This window comes from Thrips palmi, unplaced genomic scaffold (genome assembly GCF_012932325.1).
Source record: "Thrips palmi isolate BJ-2018 unplaced genomic scaffold, TpBJ-2018v1 HiC_scaffold_17, whole genome shotgun sequence".
Classification (NCBI taxonomy): domain Eukaryota; kingdom Metazoa; phylum Arthropoda; class Insecta; order Thysanoptera; family Thripidae; genus Thrips; species Thrips palmi.
Genome location: NW_023144626.1, coordinates 11,165,038 through 11,181,872, shown reverse-complemented (window position 1 = coordinate 11,181,872; position 16,835 = coordinate 11,165,038). Strand labels below are relative to the sequence as shown.

The following is a 16,835-nucleotide window of genomic DNA, read 5'->3' as shown; positions in this document are numbered from 1 at the left end:
GACGGTAGCGCACCTAGCGGTGCGGTCGCGCGCTTTTTGGCTGGAGCTCGACACGGCCCGGTCGGCCCGGGCCGCGCCGCTCGTTTGAATGCGCGGTCGCGCCGCCTGGCGGCCGGGCGGCAGGCTCGGCAAGCAGTTTTGAACTATTATTGTAAGGAGCTGGGACCGAATTTCGAACAATTGACTGTTAGAGAGCTTAGTCGGGCAGGGCTAGTAGCTATTCGTGCCTCAAAATACCTCCTGCAGCCCCTCAGTTTTAAATTGTGGAGCCTCAAAAATGGCCTAGGCTACGATGCGGCACGGCGCGCCGCCCGCCCGGCTCGGTACCCGGTTTTTTAAGCTTAATTATGGCTCATCCTGGCCAAATGTTCTGGTTTTGGTGTTTGAATTGCATAGAGGACTGCTTTGAGTGCCAGTTAGTATGATTTTCAAATCATTATTGCTCTTCTTTACTATTCTATAGGAAGGCAAAAAACGCTTGTGTGGCAGACGTGAGAGTAGAAAATAGCCTTAGAACAGAGAAAAGTAGACAAGCAGTGGAAAGCACAAAGTGGACTCAGAGGGAACAGCAAAAACACTTGCAGTACATCAATTGTCATCATGGTCAACCTAACAATGCTAACACACTAGGAGAAAGAAAAGAGATTAGATCAACCCTGTAAAAAAGAGAAAAAAATTAGAGCCCAGTGATCCCCAGATTGGCCTCTAGTACACAGCACAAACCAGGGTCACAATGCTAAACATAATACTATCAAGGGAAAAAAGGGAAAAAATTAAAAAAATTAATGGTTAGTGAACACTAAAAATAAATTTATTAAAAACTTAAAAGTAAAAAAACTATGTACAAAATATATACAGAAAACAATGAAGGAACTAATCAACTTCATAAGGACGGAATCAGGTACAGGCTCCAAAGTCATTCCCGTTGCACATTTGTGGCCAATCACACAAAATGGATGGAGTAACTTGGAGTTGTAGGACGCAATCAGGGGGGCTGCAGTCAAATCCGAGATGGTATCAGCAGATATACATTCTCACCAGATATAATCTCACCAAATATAATCCCACCACATATAAATCTCACGAGATATAAATCTCACCAGATATACAGTAATTAATTTTATTTGTTTAAACGCATATTCGCACGAGATATAAATCCCACCAGATATACAGTAATTATTTTTTTAAAATAAATATATATGCAGCTGTCCCTGCTCTTGCGACGCAACGCAACTACACTGCATACTCGACAGTGTGCTCAGTACACGCTATTTGACCTGTACTCACAAGTACACTCTAACGAGCTTCGCTAAATACACTCCAATGAGAGTGTGCTCAGATTAGTATATTCCAACGAGTGTGCTCAGGTCAGTAAACACTTAACGTAGTTCCCTTAAAACGAATGAAGCTGAGAACACGCTTGTGGGACTGTTCTCTTGGGTACACGCTAAAGAGAGTGTACAAGTGCGTTCAATCAAGACAGAGCTGACTTTGCAGAGTAGAGCACTTCAGATACCCGTTCCATACATATATAAACTGCAGTTCTGCTAACATGTTAACCTGCATTGCATATGATATGTTTTTATTGTTATACCTGGTGAGAATTATATTTTGTGGGAATTATATTTAGTGGGAATTATATCTGGTGAGACGGTTAATTTTAAAATATAAATATCTGTATATCTGGTGGGATTTATATTTCGTGTGAATATGCGTTTATAAAAATAAAATTACTAGGTGTATATCTGGTGAGATTTATATCTGGCGGGATTATATCTGGTGGGAATGTATATCTGGTGAGGTAACCCCGTCAAATCCTCATAACAAAATGGGGACAATGCAAGCCAAGACAAAATCGGGTATCTGCAACTGTAACAGTAAATGGTACAGTACAAGACAGTCATAGTTGAGCTGTGTGCAAGTCTACAATTATGTAGGCAGCAGACAAAATTAGGGAAAAAAGATTTAGAGTAGCTCAGCTCCCATGAGTTGGGAAAAGCAAGGTCGAACCCGACACAAGCTCCACCCACACAAATGAAAACCTCGCAAAAAAAAAAGAAAAATAAAACAAATACACAAAGAGATTTAAGGCACAAGAACTCAAACACAGCTGACTAGAAAATTTCACTCCACATTTTTTCCTTCCAACACTCTCGCTTCAGCCACAGAGGAGATTTCACACAACACTGCTTCTTCTTCACTAGGATCATTGAATGCATCTTCAGTTTGCTTCTCAATACTGGTAGAGTCTTTTTCAAGGTGCTTCTGAGTCTTCTGTGGAGCCCTATCACACACTTTTCTTCACACAACACAACTTCTTCTGCACCAGGATCATCAATTTTTTCTTCATTTTGTTTCTCAATACTGGTTAAGTCTTCTTCAATCTGCTTCTGAGTCTTCTTGCTCCTCTTCTTTGGTGCTCCCACTGACACACTTCTTTTCTTGGCTGCAAGGCTGGCAATTGTCTTTTTATTTTTCCAGTGCTGAGCATATTCTCTATTCAAAACCCTACACCTGTGATATATTGACACACGCAGGAAGTATAACACAAAGAGTCTCTGTATCTCCTCAAGATGCGCACTGCATCCCAATGATTTGACATCCACATCTCGCATTATTCGTTCCTTTATGGTACTCATCAGGTTAGGGAGATGAAAGCTAGTATGCATCATTTCTAGAAAAATATCAACACAACAGACCATGGTGTCGATAACATACACACTTGCATAAACCAACCGCTTCTTCTCATCATACTCAAACGCAACCACTAAATCATGTTCTGGCTTGATCTCTTCTGACAAAAGACACTCTTTACACTCATCACAATCCAAAATTCTTGCAAGAACTTTCTTCACCACATAGCCCGCTACAAATGCAGTCATTTTCCTACGCTTACCAAACAAGCCTTTGTTTTCCTTCTGAAGTGCTGCTTTCACACACTGTTTTTCCTTCTCTTCATCTTGCTTTGCATCACTCTTCTTCTTCCTACTCAACTTCTTCTTCTCAGTAATTTTGTGCGCATTTTCTACAGTAATGCCACTTTCATTATCTTCAGCAAGACACACAACTGAATCTGGATCACTCCCCTGTGGCTGATCACCAAACAACGCTCCAAATATATCACTCACTTGTGCCTCTCCTTCTGACTTCACATTCACTTCATCCTGAGGAACAGCGGAAACACCAAGCTGCAACAATTCTAGCTCCTCCTCTCTCGACATTTCATCTGGAACTACATCATCAGTCAAACCAGTCTCCTCATAGGATTTGCCTTCTGCCACTTTCTTTGATGCCTCCTCAAACAACTTGTTCATATCTGTCAACAGCTCTCCTCCGTCCTCTTCACAATTTGCACCCCTGATCCCACTGTTCCTCAGGTTAGTGACAATAGAAGTCTTCAGACCAGCAATAAACTGAACAGCAGTTGGCACCTTCGCTCCATTTGACTTTATCACTGAGAATAAGTTCTCCAGTGGATCTTGATTGAGCCTTCTCAAATTGAGATACTCAAACTGATAATCATCTTTCAGATCCTGCCATAAGTCTTTCACAGCACTAATATTCTCAAGCCATCCGAGGTGTGAGGAAAACACAGTTTTTGAGTTCACAAACCACCACTTTTTAATGCGTTCCTCCGCCTCCTTCCAAAAAGCCCAATGTGGTGAGTTTTCTGATAAATTGACTCGAAGGGCCTTACCTCGGCCTCTGGGACTGCTCCCATTGAAACTGTCAAACAGCTTGTCACAAAAATAAATAAAATCACTGGTATCCTTACACCCCGGAATGGCTTTGCCATCACTCCAAACATCAATCATTTTCAAAGCAGTTGCAACTTTGTGGCTGAGAATTTGAGCGGCCAATGCCACACTCATCTTATCTGAATTCTGGCAGGCTTTCAGATGCTTATCAGTGAGTTTCAAGCTAATTGCATAGAATGTACCGTCAATGCCATCCTGCTCTTTCAGTTTTTCTAAGTGCACCCACTTGGCAACTTTGCCATCATCAAACTCAACATTGTAGGTCTGAAAGTTGTTCCGAAGATTTTTCAGAAGGTGAGGCACATCCCACACATGATACACTTTACGCTGATTTACCATGTAGTGCGTTGTTTGGGCTGGGCGGATGGAAAATGAGCGACACAACCTACAAGAACGCTTGGAAAAGAAGCGCTCATCATTCTTCAGCTGGGCACCACTCTTTCTTGCTTTGGTGATAACAATGCGCTTCTTTCTGCAGGTGTCACACAGCCTAGGTTTGGTGCGCTTGGGTGGGTTGTGGGACTCTCGAAGTAGGCGGACTGCCAACTTGTTGTTGTTGCCCTGGTCACTCACAGAAGCTCTGACATCGAAGCCAATTTCCTGCAGAGCTGAAATCACACTCACAGCCAACTCAAGCAAAATTTCACCGGGCACATCACCTTGACTGAAGTAATAAGCCACAGGCTGCTTCCACTTTCTCGTTAAACTTTGCACCATGAAAACAAGAGCTTTGTCTGCTACTCTATTTTTAACACTGCCCTTGCCTCTATCTTCAAAACCAATGATTCTATCTTTAGCCTCACTATAATTAAGGGATTTGGCAAGATGAACTTCATCCCACATCACTGTACAAGCTCTATCTCTGGGGTTGAAATTTTTAATTATCTCTTTCAAGTGCTTGAAGTATTCTACATTAGAACCGACATCAAATTTCAAACGTGACATTAATTTATGCAAAATAGATGCTGAAGGTAAAAGCAAAATTTTTCTCAAAAAGCTATAATTTTTTCTTGAAGATTTAAATAAAGCCAAAGATAATGTTTTCTGGGACAAAGTGAAACGAAAACCTTGTGGCTTGCGGCCATGATTAGCAATCTGCGCTTCCATCAGCAAAGCACCTTCTTTGGTCTTCATCTTCTTTCTAAGCTGGGAAACTAAAGGCGCATTAGACAACTTAACCAAGGCCTTTCTGTTGTCCTTCACTGCGAGAAGAGAGCGCTTCAGGGAAGCCACCTGCTTGAGAAGCAGTTTGTTGTCGTCAATGATGGCTTTCTTCTTTGGTGTGATGTCGCCCTGGGACAGGTTGTAGGATCCTAAAACAGTACGATACTTGGTGCTGACAGACTTACGAGTCACCTTCCTCAGGGGGGCTGAAGGACGACTAGATGAACCACTCGATGTTGAAGCAGATGCGCTCGAGGCAGATGAGCTCAAACCAGAGTCATCACTGAAAAGAAGGCGACAAGTAGGCTGCCTCGCAGGAAGTGGAGTAGTTGTAGCGGCTTCAACACAGCGTCTCTTGGTCACACTATCACAGCTGTTGCTCAAATCATCTAGAACTTTCCTTTTAAAAACAGCATTAGGAAAAACCGGGGTAGATGCATGACTAGAATGCGCAGACAGTTTGAAGGAAGAAGAACTACTCTCACCAAACAATAAGTCTACAGGAGAGGAACTAACTAGATCAGTCTTAAGCTCAGGTACAGTAGGACCAAACAATAAGTCTACAGAAGAGGAAGTAACTAAATCAGTCTTAAGCTCAGGTAAAGTAGGCGGTTTGTCAACAAGAGGGTGCGAGACAGGGATGGCAATGCGAAGCGGGGCTTTGGGAGCGGGTTTATTTTCTTTATTAGCAGGAGACAGAAAAGTAGAAGGAATTTTGTCCCTGGGAATAGGAGGATGTTGGAAAATAGAAGGAGTTGCATTGCGGACAAGAGCAGACAGACAGTTCCCAGCCACCATGTATTGATCCCGAGTAAAATGTTTACTACACAAAGCACGAGTCGTCTTAAGCTGATGGTGAGTGTACATAAGAAGCAAGGAGTTACCAGAAAGCATGACCCACTTATAGCAATTGTCTACATCGGAGGGAAAGCGATGGAAGCGATACTGAGGAGTTAGTTTAGCATTACTTTCACAACCAAGAGCCGAGCACCTCTTGTTAGTAGGCAGACCACTTTTACCACTAACTCCCATTTTGATAAAGATTTAGGACACAAATAGGTAAAATATATCACAGAATAAGTAGAAATTATGGCAAATTATCACAGGCCGTTAAAATAACATTTTTGATATGGATTGAGCAGTGTATTAAGGGGGCAGTAGCGTCTTTTGCACGTGTTTTGACGATTTTCGAACCTCCTGTTTAGACGTTAATATAAAGATAAGTATGAATGCCAGAGACAAACGGCAGGCACCATTTAAAAGATAAAAGTTTTTACAACATTTTCAAAAAAAAATATTTTGTTTTAGCATTGAATTAGGATGTTTTGTGTTATATGCAAAAATGGTCTGCAAAATTACATGGTTTCACTGCGCGCACGATTGCAGCCAAAGTTTTTAACTTTTTACCAATCGGTAAAATGCATCTGAAAAAGCATGAAATTGCCCATAAAATGACCCTTGGGTTTTAATATTGGGCCAGAAAAAATGTGGTTCGTTTCCATCTTAAGTTGAAGATGAGCGTTTCAATAGTTTTTCTTGCCCAATATTGAAACCCAAGGGTCATTTTATGGGCAATTTCATGCTTTTTCAGATGCATTTTACCGATTGGTAAAAAGTTAAAAACTTTGGCTGCAATCGTGCGCGCAGTGAAACCATGTAATTTTGCAGACCATTTTTGCATATAACACAAAACATCCTAATTCAATGCTAAAACAAAATATTTTTTTTTGAAAATGTTGTAAAAACTTTTATCTTTTAAATGGTGCCTGCCGTTTGTCTCTGGCATTCATACTTATCTTTATATTAACGTCTAAACAGGAGGTTCGAAAATCGTCAAAACACGTGAAAATGACGCTACTGCCCCCTTAAGGGAGGATGGGGCACCTAGTGACAGGGGCACCTGGTGACACAGAGGTGCCCTGGCCACCCTATGGCACTTTCTGACATCTTGAGGTGTCTAATCTAAAGGTCTTGTGCTGTGGAATCATGTTCAAGTGAGAGTGAGACTTTGAACCAAATATTTTAGCACCTAGAATAAAACCAAGTAGGGATGCAAAAATACCGGTAAGATTCAAAGTTACGTAAAATACGGTAAAATACTGTATTTTACCGTATTATACGGTAAAATTGATTTTTCTCGACTTTGAGGGGTAATTGTGGTACTTCTTGTGAAAATAGGAGGGGAAAAGGTACGTTTGGATGAGGGTGTATCGGTTACATCGTTTCATACATACTTCCAAGCGAACATGACTCAAGAACAACGTCGCATTTTGAAAGACAAGGACCGAACACTGTGTGGGTTATTAACTTTTCTCTGACTTACTGATCCCTCCCCCTTATGTCTGAATTTTGTGGACTTTCCCTTTTTGTAAATAAATTTTGATTCTGCCTGGTTCTTTTGACCGTAAATTAACAGCCCAAATATACTGAAGTGCAAAAATGGGGCCTTTTTTTCTCGTTGTCCATGTAAGTTGGCTCAATTTCATGAAAATTCTTTTTCCTGAAAGGCACCGGCGGCCCCATGGTGTCCAATCATGTTCATGTCTATTGCATTTTTCAGCTCAAGTAACTAACCAGTATCTACCCCTATTTTTACCTATTTTCTGCTTTAAGTTAGTTTACACATTATGCTTATCTTGGCAACAAAGAAGCTTCTGGTTTGGCTCGTGTAGTTAGATTTTAATTTCCACAAGTTTTGCAAAAGAAGAGAACATTGACTTCTTGCTTTGTTTAAGTGCCCAGAGATGACGTCTTACACGTACATAGGGCGGCGCGAGGGGCAGATACAAACCAAGAGTTCCCAAGAGGCGCTGTTTTCAGTCCCTACGTCCTAATTCATCGTGTGGCAGCAAAAGAAGGGCAAATAAGTCAATATTTCAAAATTACCGAAAAATACCTATTTTACCGGGGTCGCCGTAAAATACCGTATTTTACCGTTCTTTACCGGTAATATTACCGGCCTTTACATCCCTAAAACCAAGAAAATAATTACCCAAAATCACAGATTTTACGTCTTTTTTACAAAATGTTTTCTCACCATTCTTCCAGTAAACGGCACTGCCGATCGTTCTGGCATTTTAAATCAATAATAAGGACCTTTAGTAAGTGGTTTTCGCTGAACCAGCTCAAACATATGATTTCATTTCCTTAATATCAAATTCTGAACGAAAATGAGCCCCCGGGGCAGGTAGTGACAGACACACTCTATTTACCGTATTCTAACGATTTAAACGTTTCAAAACATCGATTGAGCAACCACAAAGTAAATTGTCACCGATTGTCACACAACGAAACATAAATAAGACTAATTTGTACGACAATTTCGTAGAACATTGAATTTGATTGGCAATGTAACAAAATGCAGTTTCTTGAAAAAAATGGCGCCGTTCAGAATGCACTCTGAGAAAAAATGACGGTAAATCCTGGATAATTTTTTTGCCAAACTTTACCGTACTTCAAAAACCAGTATCCACCGTACAGTCTACAGTATGTACCGTACTTGTTTTACAATATATTCCGTAGTTTTTTTAACAGAAGTTACCGTTCTTTCGGACAGTCCATGCCGTAGGAAGGACCAGATCTGGTCCCAACAAAGGCCGCTCCCAAGAATTGATCCAGGAAGCGGAAGAAGGGAATAACTTGACTTATCCCCAAATTGAGTTTTTATTTTACTATTGTGCCTTAGAATGGTTTACATCATTTCACCAAATTATTTGACTGAATTCCAAGCAGTTTAGGAGAAAATCCACATGGAAAAAGGGTATAACTCAACTTAAGGGGGCTCATACGTTTTGAAATGGTCAAAATATCGGTTTTCTGGTTACGATGCCTTGAGAAAAAGCACTCATTTCCGCGTCTTTTAAGCCTAAGGAGAGGTCCGAATTCGTAAAGCTCGCGCCACAGGAGCTCGCGCAGCATTGTTCTGCACTGTCCCCCAACACGTATCCAGCGACCCCCGGGGGTGGAGGCGTGACCTTTGACCCCTGTTTTCTCAGCTCGCCGTTTTTTGACCTTGCTCGTAAGATAACTAATGACTCGCTTTGGTTTGAGGTCTGAAATTTTAACTGAGTGTTCGCAACATCAGTAAGCATAGAATTGACTACAATGACGAGGATTAGACAAGATTTAGTTGATGAACAAATTTTTTCAATTAATAAATTTGATACATTTTAGTAAAAAAATGAAGATTATTTTTTTTCTCCCAAACTACTGAACTTAGAAACACAATTGTAGTCAATTCTATAGCGGGCATAGAAAGGAGTCTCCAGTAATTTTTTTTTTCAAATCGAACCAGAATTGTGGTCTGAATCTTACGAGAATGAAAATTTTAGACTTCACCATAAAATCTACAAAAATGGTCCAATCTCAACTTTTTTTTTTAAATGTTCATTTTTCTATTTTCTACTAGGATTTTTACCCAGAAACTCAAAAAATTTTGTCCCAAAATATTTAACACTACGAAAACCGAAGTCATGTTTAAAACGTATGAGCCCCCTTAACCCCTTTTACAGTCTAAATTTCATTGGAAAATGGAGATAACTCAACTTTAGTCTACATGAGTCCGTTTGACAAATTGGCAAAAGGATATAACTCAACTTGTGTTTTAATGGATCTAGTGTAAAAAGGATCAACTCAACTTAACCCCCCCCCTTAATTTTAAATTTCAATTTGGAAAAAAGAGCTAAGTCCAAAAAATACACCAGAGTAACATACACTTTATGCAGACTATTGTTCCACTTGACTTGTCTCCAAATTCCTCTTTGTTTAGGAAATATAAGGTGAGCTGACTCTGTTTTCCATTTCAACGGAAAGTGATAAGTCGCAGAAATCCTCTACGGAGTGACCTTACACTTTTGATTTTTTTTCCAAAATTTTACTCATGCTTTTTGAAATTATTAACATCTGCAACATTCATTTGTTTTGTTTTAGTTTTCCCTGCTAACAGTTTTTTGTTTCTCCTGAAAAATGGCCAAAATTGAGTTATCCCCTTCTTCCGCTTCCTGGATCAATTGTCCACATCAGGATCTTCAAAAAAGGGGGTCGACCGACTGAAAAATTTTATTGCACCTTTCGATAGGTCTCGTCAAGACCTTTTCAACGAGTGGTCGGAAGGGGGGTCCAGGAGTCCGACTTCAGCAGTTACGTACATCAGAATCTTGAAAAGCGAGGGTGAAATAAATTATAGCAGTTTTTGATAGGTATTAAAAGTACGGGATTGCCGGGTAAAAAAGTACGGGATTCCCTGTAAAAACAGTACGGCGTTGCCTGTAAAAAAGTACGGCATTGCCTGTAAAAAAACGACGGTATTGTCTGTTAAAAAAAGTACGGAGAAGTCTGGAGTAATCAGTACAGGATTTACCGTGATCTTTTCTCGCAGTGTGGTTTGATATTAAAAAAGCTTTAAGAGCCTAAAACGGATAATTTTCAATTAGCTGGAGCGTCGCTCTATGCTGGTAATGTGAGTTATATGACCTGTCACTAGGTGCCCCGGGCTGGGGCACTAAGTGACAAGTGCAGAGGTCTGCGGGAAGCTATGTAAATAATAGAAATAGGTGTTGTCAAAACGCCACAACATGTTTTTAAGATCAAGGAAGGATCAAAGCAACCTTCTGAAGTGTAAGCAGATTCATTTCTCGCACAGTATCGGAGTGAGATCCAAAATCCAAAAAGTGTCACTAGGTGCCCCACCCTCCCTTAGCAGGGGGTGGCAACGGCCTAGGGAGAGCGTGAAGCGATGCTCGCGCCGTCAGTGCAGGCAGAGGTTGCGCACTTGTTCGAGATCATGAAAACTAGACAGTGTTTTTCAAAACGCTTCGCACCGATGGAGAGGGCTTGAAATTGAGGGTGTATTAGGCTAATTGCTCTTCTCGAAACTCCCCCCTGACTTTATGTTAAGGTGCAGTAAAAACACCGAAAAACACGAGAAATCATAAAATTCAGGAAAAACTCGAATGCGCCTTAATGATGTAAATGATTCCGCCCTTGAGTTTGAGTTAATGAGGTATTTTGCGATAGTGAAGAAGAGAAAGAAGAAGATGCGGCGGTGGGGGTAGAACATAACAAACCCTCACTTGTTCGGCCGCCATCTTGCCTGGCGTCTGCTAGAGGCTCCGCGCGTCGTCTAATCGTGCTCAAACGAATAACAAAGAGATTTAGCGTGCGGGGGCTGTAAATTCGTGAAGTTTGCGGGTTTTTTAAAAATATTATCGTATCCTAGAAAGAATATATAAGGTGAGCATAATTTATTTGCAATAATGCATTGTTTTTAGAGCCGGGAACATCTCTAACGGGTATCGGTTAACCTTACCGGCTCAAATAGTTTACTTATTTTATTATTGCCTGTCGTACAGGAGTGAAATAGGTGTTCAAAGTCTATTGAATGTCATGAAGAATGATGTCATTGTACAGTCCAGTAAGTTACTAGTGAATTTTGGTTGATTTCATGTATCTTGTTGATCTATTTTAGAGTTGGTTTTGACACTTTACATACAATTTCTTTTCCATTTTTTAGGTGAAGCGAGTTATTGGTCAAGGCCTTTGTGGCATGATAAATAATAAGGATGGACTAAAAAACGTTTGCTTTTGTAATGCAGTCTTGCAATGCATTTTGTCCTCTAAGATTGTGCGACAGATGCTGGACCAGATAACTAACTGTACTCACACTCAACCTTTGACAGCTGCCCTCAAAATCACTATCAATGAGCTGTCTCAATCAGTCTCCTCTTATCGATGTGAATATTTAATGGTACGTCTTCAAACCTTTTAAGCGTTTAATTTATGCATTTATTTTTTAATGAGGCACCTAATTTCGTATCTTATGTAACTGGCAGGAAATTGTTGCTCAAAGTTGGTTTGTGTACACAAAAGACAGTCAACAAGATCCACAAGAATTTCTTAATTTCTTGTTGACTGCAATTCATGGCGAGATCTTGGTATGTATGCTGCTGCAAATAATGTGGGGAACGTTGATATTTTTTCATTACTGTTATTTAATTGTTTCAGGAGAAGCATGGCGTTGAATTCCAGGCAAGTTTCTGTGACAGCACTGACATTGTGGAGGCAGTCAGCCAGGCTTGGAACCTTGGTGAGAGGTCCAAGGTATCTGAGGTCTTTGGTATCCAGTGTGTACGCCTGAGCCAGTGTCAGTGTGGCTACACAAATGGTGTCTGTGACAACCCTGAGTTCATCGTATCTCTTGCTCTTCCTTCAGGGAAAAAATGCACCCTAATGGTACTACTCTGACAGTCATCATTTCATAATCACATCTACATTTTACTACAGTAGTTAATTGTCATTCTGCCTGTCACAGGATTGCTTCAAACTTTTCTGTGAGGAGAACAGGGGCCCTTGCGAAAAATGTAAAGGTGTTGCCACTTATAAAAGCATTGTAAGATTTGGAAGGCTACCACCAGTTTTAGTGATTCAGTTAAAAAGGTAAATATTAGTGGAATAGAATTTGTCCATCTGTAAGTCATCTATGAATTTTGGCCATGTATTCTAAGGATTTAGTGTGTGAAAATTTGTAGTTGTTTTGAGTGTGTCATGGATATGTATTTTGGTTACGTTCACTTCTGTGCGCTTTCTGCTTATCATGGGTAAGGTTCCCACTCTATCAATGCATGTTTCTAATGTGACTGCAGATATGGACCAACTTTGTATGGCTTCTTCAAAAACAACTCAGAAGTATTGTACGACCACAACATAGACTTGGCAGAGTTTGCTATTGACAGTGCTCAGACTAATACGGAGTACTCCTTGTTTGCTGTGACCAGTCACACCGGCCAGATGGGGGCTGGCCATGTGATCGCAGCATGTCTCAGGAACAATCGGTATTTTTTTTTTGGTGATTTGTTTAAAATTCTTCATTTCTTCTCATACTCTCTTGATCTTTTTCATTTCTGGAATGGTCCTGTCCTTTTACTTCATTCATTTTCTAACATTTTTTTTTTTGATGTGGTTGCCTTTACTTAGATGGTACAACTTTGATGACGAGCATGTCAGTTCCACATCTGCAAAGAGAGTAGTGAGCAACTCTGCTTACTTGTTGTGGTATCAGTTGGAGTTGAAGGTTGACTCAGGCACTCACCCATTTGATGCGGAGACAGCAGCTATAATTAAAAACCTTAACCAACCCTCTTCAAAAAATACATCTAAAAACATTAGCAAAAATAAGGGTGACCAACAACAATTGCCAGGCAAATCTGCCCAGAGGCCAGTACCACCGAAAAAAAAATTTGAAAAGGAAAATCCAACCCACACCTGTACAGGCTCCTCCCATTTCGGTGGCTGCTAGAAAAAAGTCAAAGTGCTCTACGCAGCCCCTTAAGACGAGTGACACTAATGAAGCTGACACTGAGCAGCAGGTCCCCCTTAACAAAACATTGGAGGAAAATGAGCAAGCAGTGCCCAATCATGGTTTTAAACTGAACCCTCTACCTGTGTCTTTGAGAAAAACACTAGTGACTCATCCTTCGTTACTGCCCACAGCATCGGCTGCACTCGCAGATGATATGATCCCAAACTTTGACTTCACAGACCCAAAGGTTTCTACCTCCAATTTTCTTTGTTGCACAGCTCAAAGATTTTAACTTTTTTTTTCTTTTGACGCTAATTTGTCTTTTCCTTTTTCAGCCTAGCAGTGACAGCATCACAGACACAAAGTGTAATCATGCCAGACATGATCTGAATACATATGATCCCATCATCCTGGAAGAGGACATACCAGGCGCTGTCTTGGATTATTCTAACCTGGAGAAATACACACTGAAGGTTTTAGAGAGATGGTGCCGAATGAGACGTTTGCCATTACATGATGGCAACAAGGCTGACATCATTAAAATGTAAGATTTGCAATATTTATAATTATCTGTGAAAGGTAATAAGAATTTTTAGGATTGTCATAAACATTCACTATTGCAGAATATCAGATCACCATAAAATGGGGAAGTCCTCCCTCATATACCCAGGTTTTGATGAAGGAAGATTTCACAGAGCAAAGAGAGACAAACTTGTGGTACTGGTCTTCACATTTCCCACCCCCTCCCCATTATTAATAGGCCATTCCGCTGGTTGGAAAAGAAGAAGTAAAGAAGCACAAAACCGGATCCGGATACGGTCGGATCTGCTGCTTGGCTTCCGGCGGGTATGAGAAATCGGGGTGCGGGTGTAGCGAGCGGCGTAGTTCTGTGTTATTAGTGTAAACGAAGAGATATTGTGACATATATATATATATTTTCTTGAAGAAAAATTTCTACTGATTTCATTGGTAAGGAATTAAGAGATGTTTTCGATTAAAATTTGAAGTGAAATACGCTTGTATGGTCAAATATGGGGACCGGGAGTGACATAACCCCTACAACCCGGTCTCTCTTTTTCTTATTACATTGAACACACGCATTGGCAACTCCTTATATCAATGAATTTAATAAATTAAACCATCCATTTAAGATATTTTGTCGAAAAAAGTCATTGTTTCATTCAGTTTTGAGTCTTAGTGTCATCGTTCCCAACTTGCATCTCGGAACTTTTTTGAACTTATCCTTTTTACTGCTTACTCACTGGTTCTATGCCATGACATGTATGGAGCGTCTCTTAAATACTGTAACTTACATTTTCTCATGCTTGCCCTATTTTTGCTTTTCACACCTGTACTGTTTCAGCTCGGTTGTGATAAGGACGATATGTAAAAGGTAAGCAGCCTTTCTCTTTATGAATGACTAAAGTTATGTGAAAGTCTCTGTAGTGCTGAAGTCAAATGTTTCTCTTTCATTTGTTTGTAGCGCAAGATGTGGTTCAACTGTGACCCTCCCAATCCAACTCGAATCTTGTATCAGAACGATGTGGCTGTCACATGGCAGGGCGTCACACCTGTGTATGGAGGCCTCGTGAACCTTAACAACTCCTGCTTCTTAAATGCCTCTGTACAAGTGAGTTTCAAGATTTTTCTAAGTTTTTTTCGTTATAGTTCTTTCAATGTTGTCTGTAACTAACGTTTATTCTATCAGGCTCTGATGCACCTCCCAGGCTTTGTCAAGTTTCTGGCGGAAGACATAGCTCATCGGAAGGGCTGCTTCACTCTTCTGAACTGTGTGGTGTGTGCTCTGAACCGCACCCACCTGAACATGAGTCTTCATGCTGCCTTTCGACCCATAGGCCTTCTCAATCTCTTGCCTAGTAAGTTTGCCAGTTATTTTTTGGTGTTGTGTACCTAGGGTCACTTGTCTTAATCGGTGGTATTATAACTTTAGAACTGAGTCCTCTGCTCAAAAGAGGAAGGCAAGAGGATGCAGACGAATTTATTGTTGCTCTGTTAGATAAAGTAACAGAAGAATTAATTCTAAGGGAAGGTGGCCCAGCCAAGTAAGTGTCAAATGCACATAATTTTCGTACTGCCAATGTAGAGACCTCTAGTAATAATGATCTCGTTACAGTGTGGATTTCTGTTCGAGGCAAACAACAGCTGTGGGGCAAATATTTGGCTGGTGGTCAAGAACAGAAGGTAAGTAAGTGTGTGATCTTGGGATTGTTCTCTGTAGTGCATTACTAGTTAATATTAAAATGATTTCATGAATTTTTTCAGGTAAATGTGGAGACTGTTCTACCAGCACATTAACATATGCCCCACAAACAAGTTTATCTTTGCCTTTAGATGACAGTGTGCAGTCAGCAATCAATGTGCGATTGAAGGAAGTAGAAATAGTTGAAGACTTCACATGCATTAGAAAGTGCCTCAAGCGTGTTGCCTTTCAGACTGTAGACTTCTACAGTTACCCCAAAGTACTTCGAATTGTACTCAATAGGTCAATACACTCACATTGTTATGTCTTTGCCTGAAGCATGTTGAGTATAAAATGTGTCATCATTATTTTCTGTAATTTACAGATTTGACAATGATAGTTATAAGAGAAGCCAACCTGTATCTGTAGAAAAGTCTATTGTCATAGGAGATGCAACATATTCCTTTGTGAGTTGTGTATTACATGATGGGAATACAGCTACTGAAGGCCATTACACCTGCCTTGCTACTAGACATGATGGCAAACTTGTGTTCATAAATGATGCTGAGGTAATATTTGATAATTTGAAAGTGGTTCTGCGTTGAAGTTTGTATTTGTGTCCACACTAATGAAGTGTTGCTTCAAATTTCTTTCTTTTTTTAGATCTCAGAGGCAAAGGGATTATTTGGACTTAATTCCCCAAAATGTAAACGTGAGGTGTATGTACTGTTTTATCAGTTTCATCATATGAAGGCAAGGCATACATTTAATACAATTTTCATTCCAAAAAATGGATGTGCAAGGGAATTGTATTTAACTAATTTCTCTCATTTTCGTAGGTTCACTCCATTAAACGAGCTCTTGCAAAAACTCCCTCTAATGCCCTGAGCCCCCTCAGGAAGAAGATTCATTCTTCACCCATGAAAAGGTCTCTTGAAAAAAGGGGTAAAAAACTAACTTTCTCTCCAAAGAAATTCAAGAGAAAAGTGGGGTCTCTCATGCATAGCATTTTGCCATCTAAACCCAAGCTTTTCAAAGGAGATGACATCTTAGCCAAGGTACTGCAGTATAGTGTTGATTTCAGACAATTATAATTTTATTCTGTACTTAAATTACTTCTGTTCTTGCATTGATAGCCACTTCCTGAGAAGAAGGAATCTTGGATAATGAAGTTAGCATGTAACCGGGGAATGTCTGATGAAGAGGTACGGAATATTCTGAAATACGATTTACCCCATTTTGCTAAAAGTGACACAAGTGTCTTTCTCCCCAATCATAGGAATTAGGAACAACGGAAGCAGCTGTAAAAGAGGGAAAGACTGTTGCGCCAATTGTTGTGCAGAGGAGGAGGAAACTTGTACCTCCTTCAACTTCATCGCAATCAAGTAACGATTACAGAGTAATTGAGAAAGGAGAT

General features: G+C 40.3%; 3 protein-coding genes across 4 annotated transcripts; 2 read left to right on the top strand and 1 right to left on the bottom strand.

The window, feature by feature from the left end:
- Positions 1-1,840: 1,840 nt before the first annotated feature.
- LOC117644050 lies at positions 1,841-5,954 on the bottom strand. Its single transcript, XM_034383236.1, has one exon. The coding sequence runs from the start codon at positions 5,952-5,954 to the stop codon at positions 2,115-2,117; it is 3,840 nt and encodes a 1,279-aa protein (XP_034239127.1). The 3' UTR covers positions 1,841-2,114.
- Positions 5,955-11,270: 5,316 nt separating this feature from the next.
- Positions 11,271-13,434, top strand: LOC117643648 (ubiquitin carboxyl-terminal hydrolase 15-like). 2 transcript variants are annotated; one of them, XM_034382649.1, is made up of 6 exons: positions 11,271-11,334; positions 11,434-11,667; positions 11,753-12,152; positions 12,232-12,356; positions 12,563-12,751; positions 12,894-13,434. In XM_034382649.1, the coding sequence occupies exons 3-6, from the start codon at positions 12,150-12,152 to the stop codon at positions 13,213-13,215; spliced, it is 639 nt and encodes a 212-aa protein (XP_034238540.1). In that variant the 5' UTR covers positions 11,271-11,334; positions 11,434-11,667; positions 11,753-12,149; the 3' UTR covers positions 13,216-13,434. The 2 variants fall into 2 exon arrangements, with proteins under 2 accessions (XP_034238540.1, XP_034238541.1); XM_034382650.1 differs by lacking the exon at positions 11,271-11,334 and having other exon boundaries at positions 11,339-11,667.
- Positions 13,435-14,495: 1,061 nt separating this feature from the next.
- Positions 14,496-16,704, top strand: LOC117644049 (ubiquitin carboxyl-terminal hydrolase 17-like protein B). The gene is made up of 10 exons (XM_034383235.1): positions 14,496-14,611; positions 14,702-14,848; positions 14,927-15,095; positions 15,170-15,281; positions 15,353-15,420; positions 15,502-15,721; positions 15,804-15,987; positions 16,082-16,171; positions 16,258-16,476; positions 16,555-16,704. Exons 2-10 carry the CDS (start codon positions 14,708-14,710, stop codon positions 16,702-16,704), a joined length of 1,353 nt encoding a protein of 450 aa, XP_034239126.1. The 5' UTR covers positions 14,496-14,611; positions 14,702-14,707.
- The last annotated feature ends 131 nt before the right edge of the window (positions 16,705-16,835 follow it).

Bases quoted from the DNA above. Each gene is read 5' to 3' on its own strand.
- LOC117644050 (XM_034383236.1), bottom strand. From the start codon at position 5,954: ATGGGAGTTAGTGGTAAAAGTGGTCTGCCTACTAACAAGAGGTGCTCG.
- LOC117643648 (XM_034382649.1), top strand. The intron at 12,357-12,562 runs GTAAATATTAGT...ATGTGACTGCAG, and splicing joins TTAGTGATTCAGTTAAAAAG to ATATGGACCAACTTTGTATG. The intron at 12,752-12,893 runs GTATTTTTTTTT...GCCTTTACTTAG, and splicing joins GCATGTCTCAGGAACAATCG to ATGGTACAACTTTGATGACG.
- LOC117644049 (XM_034383235.1), top strand. From the start codon at position 14,708: ATGTGGTTCAACTGTGACCCTCCCAATCCAACTCGAATCTTGTATCAG. The intron at 15,096-15,169 runs GTAAGTTTGCCA...TTATAACTTTAG, and splicing joins CCTTCTCAATCTCTTGCCTA to AACTGAGTCCTCTGCTCAAA. The intron at 16,477-16,554 runs GTACTGCAGTAT...TTGCATTGATAG, and splicing joins GAGATGACATCTTAGCCAAG to CCACTTCCTGAGAAGAAGGA.